General features: G+C 62.8%; 1 protein-coding gene across 1 annotated transcript; it reads left to right on the top strand.

Moving 5' to 3' along the window:
- Positions 1-1,218: 1,218 nt before the first annotated feature.
- ALOX15B (arachidonate 15-lipoxygenase type B) lies at positions 1,219-17,494 on the top strand. Its single transcript, XM_069883039.1, is given in 14 exon segments — positions 1,219-1,395; positions 2,729-2,927; positions 4,550-4,631; positions 4,713-4,835; positions 5,864-5,967; positions 6,069-6,391; positions 7,540-7,743; positions 8,902-8,988; positions 9,079-9,248; positions 10,422-10,543; positions 10,648-10,748; positions 12,830-13,000; positions 15,954-15,992; positions 15,994-17,494. Coding segments are annotated over 14 exon segments (2,004 nt in total). The 5' UTR covers positions 1,219-1,257; the 3' UTR covers positions 16,135-17,494.
- Positions 17,495-18,628: the final 1,134 nt, after the last annotated feature.

Here is an 18,628-nt window from a genome sequence, read left to right as displayed (position 1 = left end):
CGCTCGGTCAACGGCCCCATGGCCCCTTCCCCTTGGTCAATGTCCACTTGGTCAACGTCCCCAGGGCCACCTCCCCTTGGTCAAGGTCCCCATGGCCCTTGGTCAATGTCCCCATGGCCCTTGGTCAAGGTCCCCAGGGCCACCTCCCCCTGGTCAACGTCCCCATGGCCCCTGGTCAATGGCCCCATGGCCCTTGGTCAACGTCCCCATGGCCCCTTCCCCTTGGTCAACGTCCCCAGGGCCACCTCCTCTTGGTCAACGTCCCCATGGCCACCTCTGCTTGGTCAGTGTCCACTTGGTCAATGTCCCCATGGCCACCTCCCCTTGGTCAACGTCCCCAGGGCCACCTCCCCCTGGTCAATGTCCCCATGGCCCTTGGTCAATGTCCCCAAGGCCATCTCCCCTTGGTCAATGTCCCCAGGGCCACCTCTGTTTGGTCAATGTCCACTTGGTCAAGGTCCCCAAGGCCACCTCCCCTTGGTCAACGTCCCCATGGCCCTTGGTCAATGTCCCCAGGGCCCCTTCCCCTTGGTCAACGTCCCCGTGGCCACCTCTGCTTGGTCAGTGTCCACTTGGTCAATGTCCCCATGGCCACCTCCCCTTGGTCAACGTCCCCAGGACCACCTCCCCCTGGTCAACGACCCCATGGCCCTTGGTCAACGTCCCCAGGGCCCCTTCCCCTTGGTCAACGTCCCCAGGGCCACCTCCCCTTGGTCAACGTCCCCATGGCCCTTGGTCAACGTCCCCAGGGCCCCTTCCCCTTGGTCAACGTCCCCATGTCCCCTTCCCCTTGGTCAACGTCCCCAGGGCCACCTCCCCTTGGTCAATATCCGCTTGGTCAACGTCCCCAGGGCCCCTTCCCCTTGGTCAACATCCCCATGGCCACCTCCCCTTGGTCAATGTCCTCATGGTCTCCTCTCCTACTTGAGCAACGTCCTCAACGTCCCTGTGGCCCTTGGTCAACGTCCCCAAGGCCACTTCCCCTTGGTCAATGTCCCCAAGGCCACTTCGCCTTGGTCAACGTCCCCACGGCCACCTCCCCTCCTTGACCAACGTCCCCCCGGTGGCCCCATCTTGAGCAACGTCCCCGTTGGGGCCGGAGACGCTGGAGGCAGCGGCCACCGATAACATCTCCCCGTGGGACGCAAGCTCCGGCCACCGAGGTTGAGCAACGGCCGCGGGAGCCGCCCGGAACCTTCTCAGTCGGCGAGGTGGTGGCTCCTTGAAGGCATCTCGGGGACGTCGGCGGCGCCGGCCATGGCGGTTTACAAGGTGACGGTGGCCACGGGCGACGTGCGCGAAGCCGGAACCAACAACTCCATCTCCATCACCTTGGTCGGCACCCGCGGGGAGAGCCAGAGGACCAACATCAGCTTCCTCTTCCTTCCGGGAACGGTGGGAACGGGGACACCTGCTGGGGGGGGGCTGGGGGCTGGAGGGGGTGGGAAGGGGTTGGAGGTGGAGGAGAAGGAGCTGGGAGGGAGGAGAAAGGATGAAGGTCCTGGGGGAGTGGTGGGAAGGGGCTTGGAGGTGGTGGGAAGGGAGTTGGAGATTGTGAGAAGGGGGTTGGAGGTGGTGGGAAGGTCCTGGAGGTGGTGGGAAGGGACTTGGAGGTGGTGGGAAGGGGGTTGGAGGTGGAGGAGAAGGATCTGGGAGGGAGGAGAAAGGATGAAGGTCCTGGGGGAGTGGTGGGAAGGGGCTTGGAGGTGGTGGGAAGGGAGTTGGAGATGGTGAGAAGGTCCTGGAGGTGGTGGGAAGGGGGTTGGAGGTGGAGAAGAACGATCTGGATGAGAGGAGAAAGGATGAAGGTCCTAGAGGTGGTGGGAAGGGACTTGGAGGTGGTGGGAAGGGGGTTGAAGATGGTGGGAAGGTCCTGGAGGTGGTGGGAAGGGGCTCGGAGGTGGTGGGAAGGTCCTGGAGGTGGTGGGAAGGGGGTTGAAGATGGTGGGAAGGGGGTTCAGATGCTGGGAAGGGGCTTGGAGGTGGTGGGAAGGGGCTTGGAGGTGGTGGGAAGGGAGTTGGAGGTGGTGGGAAGGGGCTTGGAGGTGGTGGGAAGGGGCTTGGAGGTGGTGGGAAGGGGGTTGGAGATGGTGGGAAGGGGGTTGGAGATGGTGGGAAGGGGCTTGGAGATGGTGGGAAGGGGCTTGGAGGTGGTGGGGAGGTCCTGGAGATGGTGGGAAGGGGCTCGGAGGTGGTGGGAAGGGGCTCGGAGGTGGTGGGAAGGGGCTTGGAGGTGGTGGGAAGGGGCTTGGAGGTGGTGGGAAGGGGGTTGAAGATGGTGGGAAGGGGCTTGGAGATGGTGGGAAGGGGCTTGGAGGTGGTGGGAAGGTCCTGGAGATAATGGGAAGGGGGTTGAAGATGGTGGGAAGGTCCTGGAGATAATGGGAAGGGGGTTGAAGATGGTGGGAAGGGGCTTGGAGATGGTGGGAAGGGGCTTGGAGGTGGTGGGAAGGGGGTTCAGATGGTGGGAAGGGGCTTGGAGATGGTGGGAAGGGGCTTGGAGGTGGTGGGGAGGTCCTGGAGATGGTGGGAAGGGGCTCGGAGGTGGTGGGAAGGGGCTTGGAGGTGGTGGGAAGGGGCTCGGAGGTGGTGGGAAGGGGCTTGGAGGTGGTGGGAAGGTCCTGGAGGTGGTGGGAAGGGGCTCGGAGGTGGTGGGACGGCTGCAGGTCCTGGAGGGGTGGTGGGAAGCGTCCCCGTCCTCTCTGGTGGCCGGTCCCCGTGTCCCCAGGAGAGGAAGCTGACGGTGAGCTGCCCGCGGGACCTGGGCCCCATCGTCCTCGTGCGGCTCCACAAGTGGCGCCTCTTCCTGGAGGACGCCTGGTTCTGCAAAGACGTGCAGGTGACGGCGCCCGACGGGACCCTCTACCGCTTCCCCTGCTACCAGTGGCTCGAGGGGGTCACCACGCTGGACGTCCGCGAGGGCGCAGGTGGGGCTGGAGGACAAGTGGTGGGGCTGGAGGAGATGTGATGGGGCTGGAGGACCTGTGGTGGGGCTGGAGAAGAGGTGATGGGGCTGGAGAACGGGTGGTGTGGCTGGAGGATGAGTGGTGGGGCTGGAGGATGAGTGGTGGGGCTGGAGGAGATGTGGTGGGTCTGGAGAAGAGGTTGTGGTGGGATTGGAGAAGAGGTGGAGGGGCTGGAGAAGAGGTTATGGGTCTGAAGAACATGTGGTGGGGCTGGAGAACGTGTGGTGGGGCTGGAGGATGAGTGGTGGTTCTGGAGGAAGAGGTGGTGGGGCTGGAGAAGAGGTGGTGGGGCTGGAGAAGAGGTGGTGGGGCTGGAGAAGAGATGGTGGGGCTGGAGAAGAGGTGGAGGGGCTGGAGAAGAGGTGGTGGGGCTGGAGAAGAGGTGGAGGGGCTGGAGAAGAGGTGGTGGGGCTGGAGAAGGGGTGGTGGGGCTGGAGAAGGGGTGGTGGGGCTGGAGAAGGGGTGGTGGGGCTGGAGGAGATGTGGAGGGGCTGGAGAACGAGTGGTGGGTCTGGAGAACGAGTGGTGGGTCTGGAGAAGAGGTGGTGGGGCTGGAGAAGATGTGGAGGGGCTGGAGAAGAGGTGGTGGGGCTGGAGAACGTGTGGTGGGGCTGGAGAAGGGGTGGTGGGGCTGGAGAACGTGTGGTGGGGCTGGAGAACGTGTGGTGGGGCTGGAGAAGGGGTGGTGGGGCTGGAGAAGAGGTGGAGGGGCTGGAGAAGGGGTGGAGGGGCTGGAGAAGAGGTGGAGGGGCTGGAGAAGGGGTGGTGGGGCTGGAGAAGGTGTGGTGGGGCTGGAGAAGGTGTGGTGGGGCTGGAGAACGTGTGGTGGGGCTGGAGAAGGGGTGGTGGGGCTGGAGAAGGGGTGGTGGGGCTGGAGAACACATGGTGGGGCTGGAGAAGAGGTGGAGGGGCTGGAGAAGGTGTGGTGGGGCTGGAGAAGGGGTGGTGGGGCTGGAGAACGTGTGGTGGGGCTGGAGAAGGGGTGGTGGGGCTGGAGAAGGGGTGGTGGGGCTGGAGAAGGGGTGGTGGGGCTGGAGAACGTGTGGTGGGGCTGGAGAAGGGGTGGTGGGGCTGGAGAAGAGGTGGTGGGGCTGGAGAAGATGTGGAGGGGCTGGAGAAGGGGTGGTGGGGCTGGAGAACGTGTGGTGGGGCTGGAGAAGGGGTGGTGGGGCTGGAGAAGGGGTGGAGGGGCTGGAGAACACGTGGTGGGGCTGGAGAACAGGTGGAGGGGCTGGAGAAGAGGTGGAGGGGCTGGAGAAGGGGTGGTGGGGCTGGAGAAGAGGTGGTGGGGCTGGAGAAGAGGTGGTGGGGCTGGAGAAGAGGTGGTGGGGCTGGAGAAGGGGTGGAGGGGCTGGAGAAGAGGTGGAGGGGCTGGAGGAGATGTGGTGGGTCTGGAGGAGATGTGGTGGGTCTGGAGGAGATGTGGTGGGTCTGGGGAACGTGTGGAGGGTCTGGGGAACGTGTGGAGGGTCTGGAGAAGGGGTGATGGGTCTGGAGAAGGGGTGATGGGTCTGGAGAAGACGGGGCGGTGGGGTCGGAGAAGACGGGGTCCCACCTGGCCGGCCGCGGCTTCTCCTCGGCAGGGAAGAAGCTGCTGGACGATGAGCTGGAGCTCCTGCGGGAGCAGCGGCGGCAGGAGCTGAAGGCGCGGCAGGAGGCTTTCCAGTGAGACGTGGGGATGGGGACCCACCAGGAGCGGTGGTGGATGGGGACCCACCAGAGCTGACGTCTCTCTCGGGGTCGCAGGTGGAAAACCTTCTCCGAGGGGTGGCCCCGGTGCCTCAACGTGGACTCCATCACCGAGCTGGACTCCAACGCCCAGTTCTCCTGCGTCAGGGCCACCAACTTCAATGGGCTCCTCATCTTCCAGTAAGGAACACGGCGAAGGTGGACAGGGTGGTGGGGCTGGAGATGGTGTGGAGGGGCTGGGGAAGGGGTGGTGGGGCTGGAGAAGGGATGATGGAGCTGGAGAAGATGTGGTGGTGGCCCTGAAGATGTGGTGATGGAGCTGGAGAAGATGTGGAGGAGCTGGAGAATATGTGGAGGGTCTGAAGAAGATGTAGTGGGTCTGGAGGACAAGTGGTGGGTCTGGAGAAGGGGTGATGGGGCTGGAGGCCACGTGGTGGGTCCGGGGAAGAGGTGACGGGTCTGATGAAGACATGGTGGGGCTGGAGAAGAGGTGGTGGGGCTGGAGATGATGTGGTGGGGCTGGAGATGATGTGGTGGGGCTGGAGATGATGTGGTGGGGCTGGAGATGGTGTGGAGGGGCTGGAGATGGTGTGGAGGGGCTGGAGAAGAGGTGGTGGGGCTGGAGAAGGTGTGGAGGGGCTGGAGAAGGTGTGGAGGGGCTGGAGAAGGTGTGGAGGGGCTGGAGAAGGTGTGGAGGGGCTGGAGAAGGTGTGGAGGGGCTGGAGAAGGTGTGGAGGAGCTAGAGATGATGTGGAGGAGCTGGAGAAGATGTAGTGGGTCTGGAGAAGGGGTGGTGGGTCTGGAGAACATGTGGTGGGTCTGGAGAACGTGTGGTGGGGCTGGAGAACATGTGGTGGGTCTGGAGGCCACGTGGTGGGTCTGGAGGCCACGTGGTGGGTCTGGAGAACGCGTGGTGGGTCTGGAGAACGCGTGGTGGGTCTGGAGAACGCGTGGTGGGTCTGGAGAAGAGGTGATGGAGCTGGAGGCCACCTGGTGGGTCTGGAGAACATGTGGTGGTTCTGGAGAGGGGGTGATGGGTCTGGAGAACACGTGGTGGTTCTGGAGAAGAGGTGATGGGTCTGGAGAACGTGTGGTGGGGCTGGAGGCCACGTGGTGGGTCTGCCGAAGAGGTGACAGGTCTGGAAGACGAGCGGCGGGTCTGGAGAAGGCCGCGGGGTGGTCTCTGAGGTCCATCTCCTCCCCTCCAGGGGCGCGACCCACCTCCTGTCCGGGTTCCTCTTGCGCCGCTCCTCCTGGAAGAGCCTGGACGAGATGCGCAGCATCTTCTCGCGGACGCGGGGCAGGAACATCGGTGGGTTCCTCCTCCAGCCTCCTCCATCCTCCTCCTCGAGGCTCTTCAAGGAGCCCTGGGGTGGCCACCAGAGGTGACAACGGGCGTCCCACCACCTCTAGTCCCCGAGTACGTGGCCCAGCACTGGCAGGAGGACGAGTTCTTCGGGTACCAGTTCCTCAACGGCAACAACCCCATCGTCCTCCGGCGCTGCCCGGCGCTGCCCCCCAACTTCCCGGTGACGCCGGAGATGGTGGCCGCCTCCTTGGGCCCCGACACCGACCTGGAGAAGGAGCTGGCGCGGGGGCGGCTCTTCCTGGTGGACTACGCGGTGCTGGACGGGCTCCCCACGGGGCCCATCCACGGGCGGCAGCAGCACGCGGCCGCCCCGCTCTGCCTGCTGCACCTCGGCCGCGACGGACGCCTGCGCCCCATCGCCATCCAGGTGGGGACAACCTGGGGACACCCCGGGGCGGGGCTGGAGCAGCTGGAGGGGGTTCCAACCATGGGTTCCAAGCATCTGGAGGGGGTTTGGAGCATCTGGAGGGGGTTTGGAGCACCTGGAGGGGGTTCCAACCATGGGTTCCAAGCATCTGGAGGGGGTTTGGAGCATCTGGAGGGGGTTTGGAGCATCTGGAGGGGGTTCCAACCATGGGTTCCGAGCATCTGGAGGGGGTTTGGAGCATCTGGAGGGGGTTCCAACCACATGGAAATGATTCCAACCATGGGTTTGGAGCATCTGGAGGGGGTTCCGAGCATCTGGAGGGGGTTCCAACCATGGGTTCCGAGCATCTGGAGGGGGTTTGGGGCATCTGGAGGGGGTTTGGAGCATCTGGAGGGGGTTCCAACCATGGGTTCTGAGCATCTGGAGGGGGTTTGGAGCATCTGGAAGGGGTTTAGAGCATCTAGAGGGGGTTCCAACCATGGGTTCTGAACATCTGGAGGAGTTTCAAGCATCTGGAGGGGGTTTGGAGCATCTGGAAGGGGTTTGGGGCATCTGGAGGGGGTTCCAACCATGGGTTCCGAGCATCTGGAGGGGGTTTCAAGCATCTGGAGGGGGTTTGGAGCATCTGGAAGGGGTTTGGGGCATCTGGAGGGGGTTCCAACCATGGGTTCCGAGCATCTGGAGGGGGTTTCAAGCATCTGGAGGGGGTTTGGAGCATCTGGAAGGGGTTTGGGGCATCTGGAGGGGGTTCCAACCATGGGTTCCGAGCATCTGGAGGGGGTTTCAAGCATCTGGAGGGGGTTTGGAGCATCTGGAAGGGGTTTGGGGCATCTGGAGGGGGTTCCAACCATGGGTTCTGAGCATCTGGAAGGGGTTTCAAGCATCTGGAGGGGGTTTGGAGCATCTGGAGGGGGTTCCAACCATGGGTTCCGAACATCTAGAGGGGGTTTCAAGCATCTGGAGGGGGTTCCGAGCATCTGGAGGTGGTTCCAACCACCGTGGAGATAGTTCCAACCACATCTCCATCTGGAACCACCTCCAGCTCCAGCAGAGCTGGAGGTGATTCCGGCCCATATGGTGCTGGGGAGGGTCCCACCACGTGACAATGATGATGATGATTATGATGATGACGATGATGGTCCCTCCAGATCAACCAAACCCCGGGTCCCACCAACCCCATCTTCCTGCCGAGCGACTCCGAGTGGGACTGGCTGGTGGCCAAGACCTGGGTGCGCAACGCCGACTTCTACAGCCACCAGGTCCTCACCCACCTCCTCCGGACCCACCTCTTCGCCGAGGTCTTCGCCATGGCCACCATGCGCCAGCTGCCCTCCTGCCACCCCCTCTTCAAGGTGACGTCCTGACGGTCCCACCCCAGGTCCAACAACCCCATCCCAGATCCACCAAACCCCTCTCAGATGCCACCAACCCCCTCCCAGGTGCCACCAACCCCCTCCCAGATGCCACCAACCCCCTCCCAGATGCCACCAACCCCATCCCAGATCCACCAACTCCATCCCAGGTGCCACCGACCCCCTCCCAGGTGCCACCAACCCCATCCTAGATCCACCAACCCCCTCCCAGGTGCCACCGACCCCCTCCCAGGTGCCACCAACCCCCTCCCAGGTGCCACCAACCCCATCCTAGATCCACCAACCCCCTTCCAGGTGCCACCAACCCCCTCCCAGATCCACCAACCGCATCCCAGATGCCACCAACCCCCTCCCAGATCCACCGACCCCCTCCCAGGTGCCACCAACCCCCTCCCAGATCCACCGACCCCCTCCCAGGTGCCACCAACCCCCTCCCAGGTGCCACCAACCCCATCCCAGGTGCCACCAACCCCCTCCCAGATCCACCAACCCCCTCCCAGGTGCCACCGACCCCCTCCCAGGTGCCACCAACCCCCTCCCAGATGCCACCAACCCCCTCCCAGGTGCCACCAACCCCATCCCAGGTGCCACCAACCCCCTCCCAGATCCACCAACCCCCTCCCAGGTGCCACCGACCCCCTCCCAGGTGCCACCAACCCCATCCTAGATCCACCAACCCCCTCCCAGGTGCCACCAACCCCATCCCAGGTGCCACCAACCCCCTCCCAGGTGCCACCAACCCCCTCCCAGGTGCCACCAACCCCCTCCCAGATGCCACCGACCCCCTCCCAGGTGCCACCGACCCCCTCCCAGGTGCCACCAGCCCCCTTCCAGGTGCCACCAGCCCCCTCCCAGATGCCACCAGCCCCCTCCCAGGTGCCACCGACCCCCTCCCAGGTGCCACCGACCCCCTCCCAGGTGCCACCAACCCCATCCCAGATCCACCAACCCCATCCCAGATGCCACCAACCCCCTCCCAGGTGCCACCAACCCCCTCCCAGGTGCCACCAACCCCCTCCCAGGTGCCACCAACCCCCTCCCAGGTGCCACCAACCCCCTCCCAGGTGCCACCATCCCCTTGGGGACCCTGTGGGGACCCCCCTGGGTCACCTCCGACCTCTTGGTTTCCACCACCAGCTCCTCCACCCCCACTTCCGCTTCACCTTCCACATCAACACCTTGGCCCGGACTGTCCTCATCAACCCCGGTGGAGTCATCGAGAAGGTGGGACGGCCTGGGAGGCCACCGGGGAGGCCACCGGGGAGGCCACCGGGGAGGTCACTGGTCCTTACTGGTCTGTACTGGTGTGCGCAGGGCTCGGGGCTGAGCCACGAGGGGCTGCGGGAGCTGGGCCGCCGCGGGCTGGAAGCCGTCACCTACCGGTCCCTCTGCCTCCCCGAGGACATCGAGGACCGAGGGCTCGGGGACGTCCCCGGCCACCACTACCGCGAGGACGCCCGCGAGCTCTGGGACGCCCTGGAGAGGTGGGACGGGGGACACCTGCGGCCCCTCCAGCCCCAGCTCCATCCCCAGCTTCTCCATCTCCATCTCCTCCATCTCCTCCATCTCCTCCATCTCCATCATCTCCATCTCCTCCATCTCCATCTCCATCTCCATCTCCTCCATCTCCATCTCCTCCATCTCCATCTCCTCCATCTCCATCTCCTCCTCCATCTCCACCTTCTCCATCTCCACCTTCTCCATCTCCACCTTCTCCATCTCCACCTTCTCCATCTCCATTTCCATCTTCTCCATCTCCACCACCTCCATCCCCATCATCTCCTCCATCCCCATCATCTCCTCCATCTCCATCTCCTCCATCTCCATCTCCTCCATCTCCATCTCCTCCATCTCCATCTCCTCCATCTCCATCTCCTCCATCTCCATCTCCATCTCCATCTCCATCTCCTCCATCTCCATCTCCTCCTCCATCTCCATCTCCTCCATCTCCATCTCCTCCTCCATCTCCATCTCCTCCTCCATCTCCACCTTCTCCATCTCCACCTTCTCCATCTCCACCTTCTCCATCTCCACCTTCTCCATCTCCATCTCCTCCTCCATCTCCACCTTCTCCATCTCCACCTTCTCCATCTCCACCTTCTCCATCTCCACCTTCTCCATCTCCATCTCCTCCATCTCCACCTCCATCTATCTCCTCCACCTCCATCTATCTCCTCCACCTCCATCTATCTCCTCCACCTCCATCTCCTCCACCTCCATCTCCTCCACCTCCATCTCCTCCACCTCCATCTCCTCCACCTCCACCTCCACCTCCACCTCCACCTTCTCCACCTCCACCTTCTCCACCTCCACCTTCTCCACCTCCACCTTCTCCACCTCCACCTTCTCCATCTCCATCTTCTCCATCTCCATCTTCTCCATCTCCATCTCCATCCCCTCCATCCCCATCTTCTCCATTTCCATCTTCTCCATCCCCTCCATCTCCATCCCCTCCATCCCCATCTTCTCCATCTCCATCTCCTCCATCCCCATCATCTCAACCATCTCCATCCCCACCGTCCCCACCTCCATCTCCATCCCTGGTTGTCACTGGTGGGCGCTGGGTGGCCCTGGGCTGAGGCCCCCGGCGAGGCCCGTGGGAGGAGGACCCGTGGGAGGTTCTCCGTGACCCCCGTGGCCTCCTCGTTTGCGAGCAGCTACGTCTCGGGCATCGTCAAGCTCTACTACCTGGAGGACGCCTCGGTGCGTGAGGACCCCGAGCTGCAGGCCTGGATCCTGGACATCTTCACCAACGGCTTCCTGGGCCGCGCCTCCTCGGGTAAGGAGGAGGTCCTCCTGCTGGTCCTCCTGGGGTGGTGGTGGGTGGGGTGGGGTGGGAGATGTCCCCGAGGCTCCCGGTTGTCCATCCCCCCCCCCCCGCAGGGATCCCGTCGGCGCTGACCACGCGGCAGGAGCTCAGCCGCTTCCTCACCATGGTCGTCTTCACCTGCTCCGCGCAGCACGCGGCCGTCAACAACGCCCAGGTGGGACACCTCCATCCATCCCCATCTCCTCCATCCCCATCTCCTCCATCCCCGTCTCCTCCATCCCCATCTCCTCATCCCCATCTCCTCCATCCCCATCTCCTCATCCCCATCTCCTCATCCCCATCTCCTCCATCTCCATCTCCTCCATCTCCATCTCCTCCATCTCCATCTCCTCCATCTCCATCTCCTCCATCTCCATCTCCATCTCCTCCATCTCCATCTCCTCATCTCCATCCCCTCCATCCCCTCCATCCCCTCCATCCCCTCCATCCCCTCCATCCCCTCCATCTCTATCTCCATCTCCATCCCCTCCATCTCCATCTCTCTATATCTCATCTCCATCTCCGTCTCTTCATATCTGTCTCCATCTCCATTCCCTCCATCCCTTCTCCATTCCCACCATCCCCATCCCCACTATCTCCATCCCCATCCCCATCTCTATTTCCTCCATCTCCTCCATCATCTCCTTCTCTTCCCATCTCCACCATCTCCTCCATCTCCATCTTCTCTATTCCCATCCCGTCCATCTCCATCTCTGTTTCCTCCATCTCCACTGTCTCCATCCCCTTCTCCACCTCCATCCCCTTCTCCATCTCCTCCATCTCCATCATCTCCTTCTCTTCCCATCTCCACCTCCATCCCCTCCATCTCCTCCATCCCCATCTCCTCCATCCCCATCTCCCCATCTCCTCCATCCCCATCTCCTCCATCCCCATCTCCTCCATCCCCATCTCCTCCATCCCCATCTCCTCATCTCCTCCATCTCCATCTCCTCCATCCGCCATCTCCTCATCTCCTCCATCCCCATCTCCTCATCTCCTCCATCTCCATCTCCTCCATCCGCCATCTCCTCATCTCCTCCATCCCCATCTCCTCATCTCCTCCATCTCCATCTCCTCCATCCGCCATCTCCTCATCTCCTCCATCCCCGTCTCCTCATCTCCTCCATCTCCACCATCTCCTCCATCTCCATCCCCTCCATTCCCATCCCGTCCATCTCCATCTCTGTTTCCTCCATCTCCACCTCCATCCCCTTCTCCATCTCCTCCATTTCCATCATCTCCTTCTCTTCCCATCTCCACCTCCATCTCCTCCACCTCCTCCACCTCCATCTCCTCCATCCCTTCTCCACCACCTCCTCCATCTCCTCCACCTCCATCCCCTCCATCCCTTCTCCACCACCTCCTCCATCTCCATCTCCACCTCCTCCACCTCCATCCTCTCCATCCCTTCTCCTCCACCTCCTCCATCTCCTCCACCTCCATCTCCTCCACCTCCATCTCCTCCACCTCCATCCCCTCCATCCCTTCTCCTCCATCTCCTCCACCTCCATCTCCTCCACCTCCATCTCCTCCACCTCCATCTCCATCCCCTCCATCTCTTCTCCACCACCTCCTCCATCTCCATCTCCTCCATCTCCATCTCCTCCATCTCCTCCACCTCCATCCCCTCCATCCCTTCTCCATCTCCATCCCCTCCACCTCCATCCCTTCTCCTCCACCTCCATCCCTTCTCCTCCACCTCCATCCCTTCTCCTCCACCTCCATCCCTTCTCCTCCACCTCCTCCATCTCCACCTCCTCCATCTCCACCTCCTCCATCTCTACCTCCTCCATCTCCATCTCCATCTCCATCTCCTCCATCTCCATCCCCTCCATCCCTTCTCCTCCATCTCCTCCACCTCCATCCCCTCCATCTCCACCTCCTCCACCTCCATCCCCTCCACCTCCATCCCTTCTCCTCCACCTCCTCCATCTCCACCTCCTCCATCTCCACCTCCTCCATCTCCACCTCCTCCATCTCCATCTCCATCTCCTCCATCTCCATCCCCTCCATCCCTTCTCCTCCATCTCCTCCACCTCCATCCCCTCCATCTCCACCTCCTCCACCTCCATCCCCTCCACCTCCATCCCTTCTCCTCCACCTCCTCCATCTCCACCTCCTCCATCTCCACCTCCTCCATCTCCACCTCCTCCATCTCCATCTCCATCCCCTCCACCTCCATCCCCTCCACCTCCATCCCCTCCATCCCTTCTCCTCCATCTCCTCCGTCCCCCCCACCCCGCGGTGTCCCCGCAGTACGACCTGGGGGCGTTCCTGCCCAACGCGCCGTCCTCGATGCGCCTGGCGCCGCCGCAGCGCAAGGGCCAGGGCTCCCTCACCCACCTCCTCGAGACCCTGCCCGACGTGGCCACCACCGCCAACATCCTGGTGGCCCTCATCCTGCTCAGCTCCCAGCTCGACGACAGGGTCAGTCCCCTGGGGGCACTGGGGGGCACTGGGAGGGACTGGGGGGGCGGGGGGACATCGCCATCCCACCTCCAGCTCCTCCTCCATCTCCTCCTCCATCTCCATCATCTCCATCTCCATCATCTCCATCTCCATCATCTCCATCTCCATCATCTCCATCTCCATCATCTCCTCCATCTCCACTTCCATCTCCACTTCCATCTCCACTTCCATCTCCACTTCCATCTCCACTTCCATCTCTATCATCTCCATCTCTATCATCTCCATCTCTATCATCTCCATCTCTATCATCTCCATCTCCACCTCCATCATCTCCATCATCTCCATCATCTCCATCATCTCCATCATCTCCATCATCTCCATCATCTCCACCTCCATCTCCTCCATCTCCTCCATCTCCTCCATCTCCTCCATCTCCTCCATCTCCTCCATCTCCTCTTCCATCTCCTCTTCCATCTCCTCTTCCATCTCCACTTCCATCTCCACTTCCATCTCCACTTCCATCTCCATCATCTCCATCTCCATCATCTCCATCTCCTCCATCTCCACTTCCATCTCCATCATCTCCATCTCCATCATCTCCATCTCCATCATCTCCATCTCTATCATCTCCACCTCCATCATCTCCATCTCCTCCATCTCCACTTCCATCTCCATCATCTCCATCATCTCCATCTCCATCATCTCCATCTCCATCATCTCCATCTCCATCATCTCCATCTCCTCCATCTCCACTTCCATCTCCACTTCCATCTCCACTTCCATCTCCACTTCCACCTCCATCATCTCCATCTCCTCCATCTCCACTTCCATCTCCACTTCCATCTCCACTTCCACCTCCATCATCTCCACCTCCATCATCTCCACCTCCATCATCTCCACCTCCATCTCCTCCATCTCCTCCATCTCCACTTCCATCTCCATCTCCTCCATCTCCTCCATCTCCTCCATCTCCTCCATCTCCTCCATCTCCTCCATCTCCTCCATCTCCTCCATCTCCTCCATCTCCTCCATCTCCTCCATCGTCTCCATCTCCTCCATCTCCTCCATCGTCTCCATCGTCTCCATCTCCACTTCCATCTCCACTTCCATCTTCATCTCCACTTCCATCTTCATCTCCACTTCCATCTTCATCTCCTCCATCTCCTCCATCTCCTCCATCGTCTCCATCGTCTCCATCGTCTCCATCGTCTCCATCGTCTCCATCTCCACTTCCATCTCCACTTCCATCTTCATCTCCACTTCCATCTTCATCTCCACTTCCATCTCCATCATCTCCATCATCTCCATCATCTCCATCATCTCCATCATCTCCATCTCCATCTCCTCTTCCATCTCCATCTCCTCCATCTCCTCCATCTCCTCCATCTCCTCCATCTCCTCCATCTCCTCCATCTCCTCCATCTCCTCCATCTCCTCCATCTCCTCCATCATCTCCATCTCCATCTCCATCATCTCCATCTCCATCATCTCCATCTCCATTTCCATCTCCACTTCCATCTTCATCATCTCCGTCTCTATCATCTCCATCTCCACCTCCATCTCCATCACCTCCATCATCTCCATCCCACCCCATCACTGGGAGGCACTGGGTGACACTGGGAGGGCACTGGGTGACACTGGGAGGGCACTGGGGGACACTGGTTGGTACTGGGATGGTGCTGGGTGACATGGGGATGGCACTGGGTGACACTGGGAGCAACTAGGTGACACTGGGAGGGCGCTGGGTGACACTGGGAGGGCACTGGGAGGCACTAGGGGCCACTGGGAGGGCACTGGGAGCAACTGGGAGACACTGGGTCACACTGGGAGGGCACTGGGTGACAGTGGGAGCTACTGGGTGACACTGGGAGGGCACTGGGAGCTACTGGGTGACACTGGGAGGGCCCTGGGTGACAGTGGGAGGCACTAGGGGACACTGGGAGGGCACTGGGAGGGCACTAGGTGACACTGGGAGCAACTGGGAGACACTGGGAGGGCACTGAGAGGCACTAGGGGACACTGGGAGGGCACTGGGAGCAACTGGGAAGCACTGGGAGGCACTGGGTGACACTGGGATGGTGCTGGGTGACACTGGGAGGGCACTGGGAGACACTGGGAGGGCACTGGGTGACAGTGGGAGCAACTGGGAGACACTGGGAGGGCACTGGGAGACACTGGGTGACACTGGGAGGGCAGTGGGAGCAACTGGGAGCCACTGGGTGACACTGGGAGCAACTGGGTGACACTGGGAGGGCACTGGGAGCCACTGGGAGCCACTGGGAGCTACTGGGTGACACTGGGAGGGCACTGGGAGCTACTGGGAGGGCACTGGGAGGGCACTGGGAGCCACTGGGAGACACTGGGAGACACTGGGAGCTACTGGGTGACACTGGGAGGGCAGTGGGAGACACTGGGAGGGCACTGGGTGACACTGGGAGCAACTGGGAGACACTGGGTGACACTGGGAGGGCACTGGGTGACACTGGTTGGCACTGGGAGGCACTGGGATGGTGCTGGGTGACACTGGGAGCAACTGGGAGACACTGGGAGGGCACTGAGAGGCACTGGGAGGGCACTGGAAGCTACTGGGTGACACTGGGAGGGCACTGGGAGACACTGGGAGCCACTGGGAGCTACTGGGTGACACTGGGAGCTACTGGGTGACACTGGGTGACACTGGGAGGGCACTGGGTGACACTGGGAGCCACTGGGAGCTACTGGGTGACACTGGGAGGGCACTGGGAGCAACTGGGTGACACTGGGAGCAACTGGGTGACACTGGGAGGGCACTGGGAGACACTGGGAGCCACTGGGAGCTGCTAGTAGGGCCTGGGAGCCAGCGGGTCCAATCCTGCCTCCCCCGGAGGGCGCTGAGCATCACGTCGGGGGGCACTGGGAGGGACTGGGGGGCACTGGGGGGCACTGGGGGGGGGGGGCACTGGTGGTGACCGGGTCTCATCCTGCCCCGCAGCGGGTGCTGGGCGAGTTCCCCGAGGTGCTGTTCACGGAGCGGGGGGCCGCGGGCGCTGGTGCGGGCGCTGCAGGGGCGCTTGGCCGCCCTCCGCGACCGCATCGAGGAGCGCAACGAGGGCGCTGAGCTGCGCTACGGGGTGCTGAGCCCCCGCGAGGTGGAGAACAGCGTCAGCATCTAGGGGCTCCGCACCCCAAAACCCAGCCCTGCACCCCAGCTCAGCACCAGCCTGCACCCCAGCACCCATCCTGCACTCATCCTGCACCCCAAAACCCAGCCCTGCACCCCAGCTCAGCACCATCCTGCACCCCAAAATCCATCCCTGCACTCATCCTGCACCCCAGAGGGTGCTGAACCCCCACAAGGAGAACAGCGTCAGCATCTAGGGGCTCAGCACCCATCCTGCACCCCAGAACCCACCCAGCACCCCATCCCAGCACCATCCTGCACCCCAAAACCCAGCCTGCACCCCAAAACCCAGCCCAGCACCCCAGCTCAGCACCAGCCTGCACCCCAAAACGCAGCTCAGCACTATCCTGCACCCCAGAGGGTGCTGAGCCCCTGCGAGGTGGAGAACAGCGTCAGCATCTAGGGGCTCAGCACCATCCTGCACCCCAAAACCCAGCCTGCACCCCAGCTCAGCACCATACTGCACCCCAGAATCCATCCTGCACCCCAGAACTCATCCTGCACTCATCCTGCACTCCAGCACCCATCCTGCACCCCAAAACCCAGCCCTGCACCCCAACTCAGCACCATCCTGCACCCTAGAACCCAGACTGCACTCATCCTGCACCCCAAAACCCAGCCCTGCACCCCAAAACCCAGCCCAGCACCCCAGCTCAGCACCAGCCTGCACCCCAGGACTCATCCTGCACCCATCCCAGCACTCATCCTGCACCCCAGAGGGTGCTGAGCCCCTAGGAGGAGGAGAACAGCGTCAGCAGCTAGGGGCTCAGCACCCATCCTGCACCCCAAAACCTAGCCTGCACCCCAGCTCAGCACCCATCCTGCACCCCAGAACTCATCCTGCACTCATCCTGCACCCCAGAACCCCCCCAGCACCCCAACTCAGCACCATCCTGCACCCCAGAACCCATCCCAGCACCCATCCTGCACTCATCCTGCACCCCAGAACTCATCCTGCACCCGAGAGGGTGCTGAGCCCCTAGGAGGAGGAGAACAGCGTCAGCATCTAGGGGCTCAGCACCATCCTGCACCAGCCTGCACCCCAGAACCCAGCCCAGCACCCCAGCTCAGCACCAGCCTGCACCCCAGAACTCATCCTGCACCCATCCCTGCACTCATCCTGCACCCTAAAACCCAGCCCAGCACTCCAACTCAGCACCATTCTGCACCCCAGAACCCAGCCTGCACTCATCCTGCACCCCAGAGGGTGCTGAGCCCCTAGGAGGAGGAGAACAGCATCAGCATCTAGGCGCTCAGCACCACCCAGCACCCCAAAACCCATCCCAGCACCAATCCTGCACCCCGGAACCCCCCCAGCACCCCCGCCCAGCACCCTCCTGCTCCCCAGTAAACGCGGCTGTCGACCCGTCCTCCCTTCTCTGCTTCTCGGGGTGCGACTGGGAGCACTGGGAGGGAGCCCAGATCCCCTCCCAGTAGCTCCCAGTCCCCTCCCAGTAGCCCCAGTCTGCTCCCAGTGGACCCAGTGAGGCCACCCAGTAGCCACATCCCTTCCCAGTGGCCCCAGTGAGGCCAGTCAGTATTCCCACTGCCCTCCCAGTAGCCCCAGTCCCCTCCCAGTAGCTCCCAGTCCCCTCCCAGTAGCCCCAGTCCCCTCCCAGTAGCCCCAGGGAGGCCACGCAGTGGCCCCAGTCCCCTCCCAGTAGCCCCAGTGAGGCCACCCAGTAGCCCCAGTGCCCTCCCAGTAGTCCCAGTGAGGCCACCCAGTAGCCCCAGTCCCCTCCCAGTAGCCCCAGGGAGGCCACCCAGTAGCCCCAGTCCCCTCCCAGTTGCCCCAGGGAGGCCACCCAGTAGCCCCAGTCCCCTCCCAGTAGCCCCAGTCCCCTCCCAGTAGCCCCAGTGAGGCCACCCAGTAGCCCCAGTCCCCTCCCAGTTGCCCCGGTCCCCTTCCAGTAGCCCCAGTCCCCTCCCAGTAGCCCCGGTCCCCTTCCAGTGGCCCCAGTGAGGCTACCCAGTAGCCCCAGTCCCCTCCCAGTAGCCCCAGTCCCCTCCCAGTAGCCCCAGGGAGGCCACCCAGTAGCCCCAGTCCCCTCCCAGTGCCCCCGGGAGGCCACACAGTAGCCCCAGTCCCCTCCCAGTGGCCCCAGTCCCCTCCCAGTATCCCCAGTCCCCTCCCAGTGGCCCCAGGGAGGCCACCCAGTAGCCCTGGTCCCCTCCCAGTGGCCCCAGTGAGGCTACCCAGTAGCCCCAGTCCCCTCCCAGTGGCCCCAGTCCCCTCCCAGTAGCCCCAGTCCCCTCCCAGTGGCTCCAGTGAGGCCACCCAGTACTCCCAGTCCCCTCCCAGTGGCCCCAGGGAGGCCACCCAGTAGCCCTGGTCCCCTCCCAGTAGCCCCAGTCCCCTCCCAGTGGCCCCAGGGAGGCCACCCAGTAGCCCCAGTCCCCTCCCAGTGGCCCCAGGGAGGCCACCCAGTAGCCCTGGTCCCCTCCCAGTAGCCCCAGTCCCCTCCCAGTGGCTCCAGGGAGGCCAC

This window comes from Phaenicophaeus curvirostris, unplaced genomic scaffold, assembly GCF_032191515.1.
Source record: "Phaenicophaeus curvirostris isolate KB17595 unplaced genomic scaffold, BPBGC_Pcur_1.0 scaffold_483, whole genome shotgun sequence".
In the NCBI taxonomy this organism is placed as follows: domain Eukaryota; kingdom Metazoa; phylum Chordata; class Aves; order Cuculiformes; family Cuculidae; genus Phaenicophaeus; species Phaenicophaeus curvirostris.
Note: the sequence above shows the minus strand (reverse complement) of the source record. Positions and strands in the feature narration are given on the sequence as shown.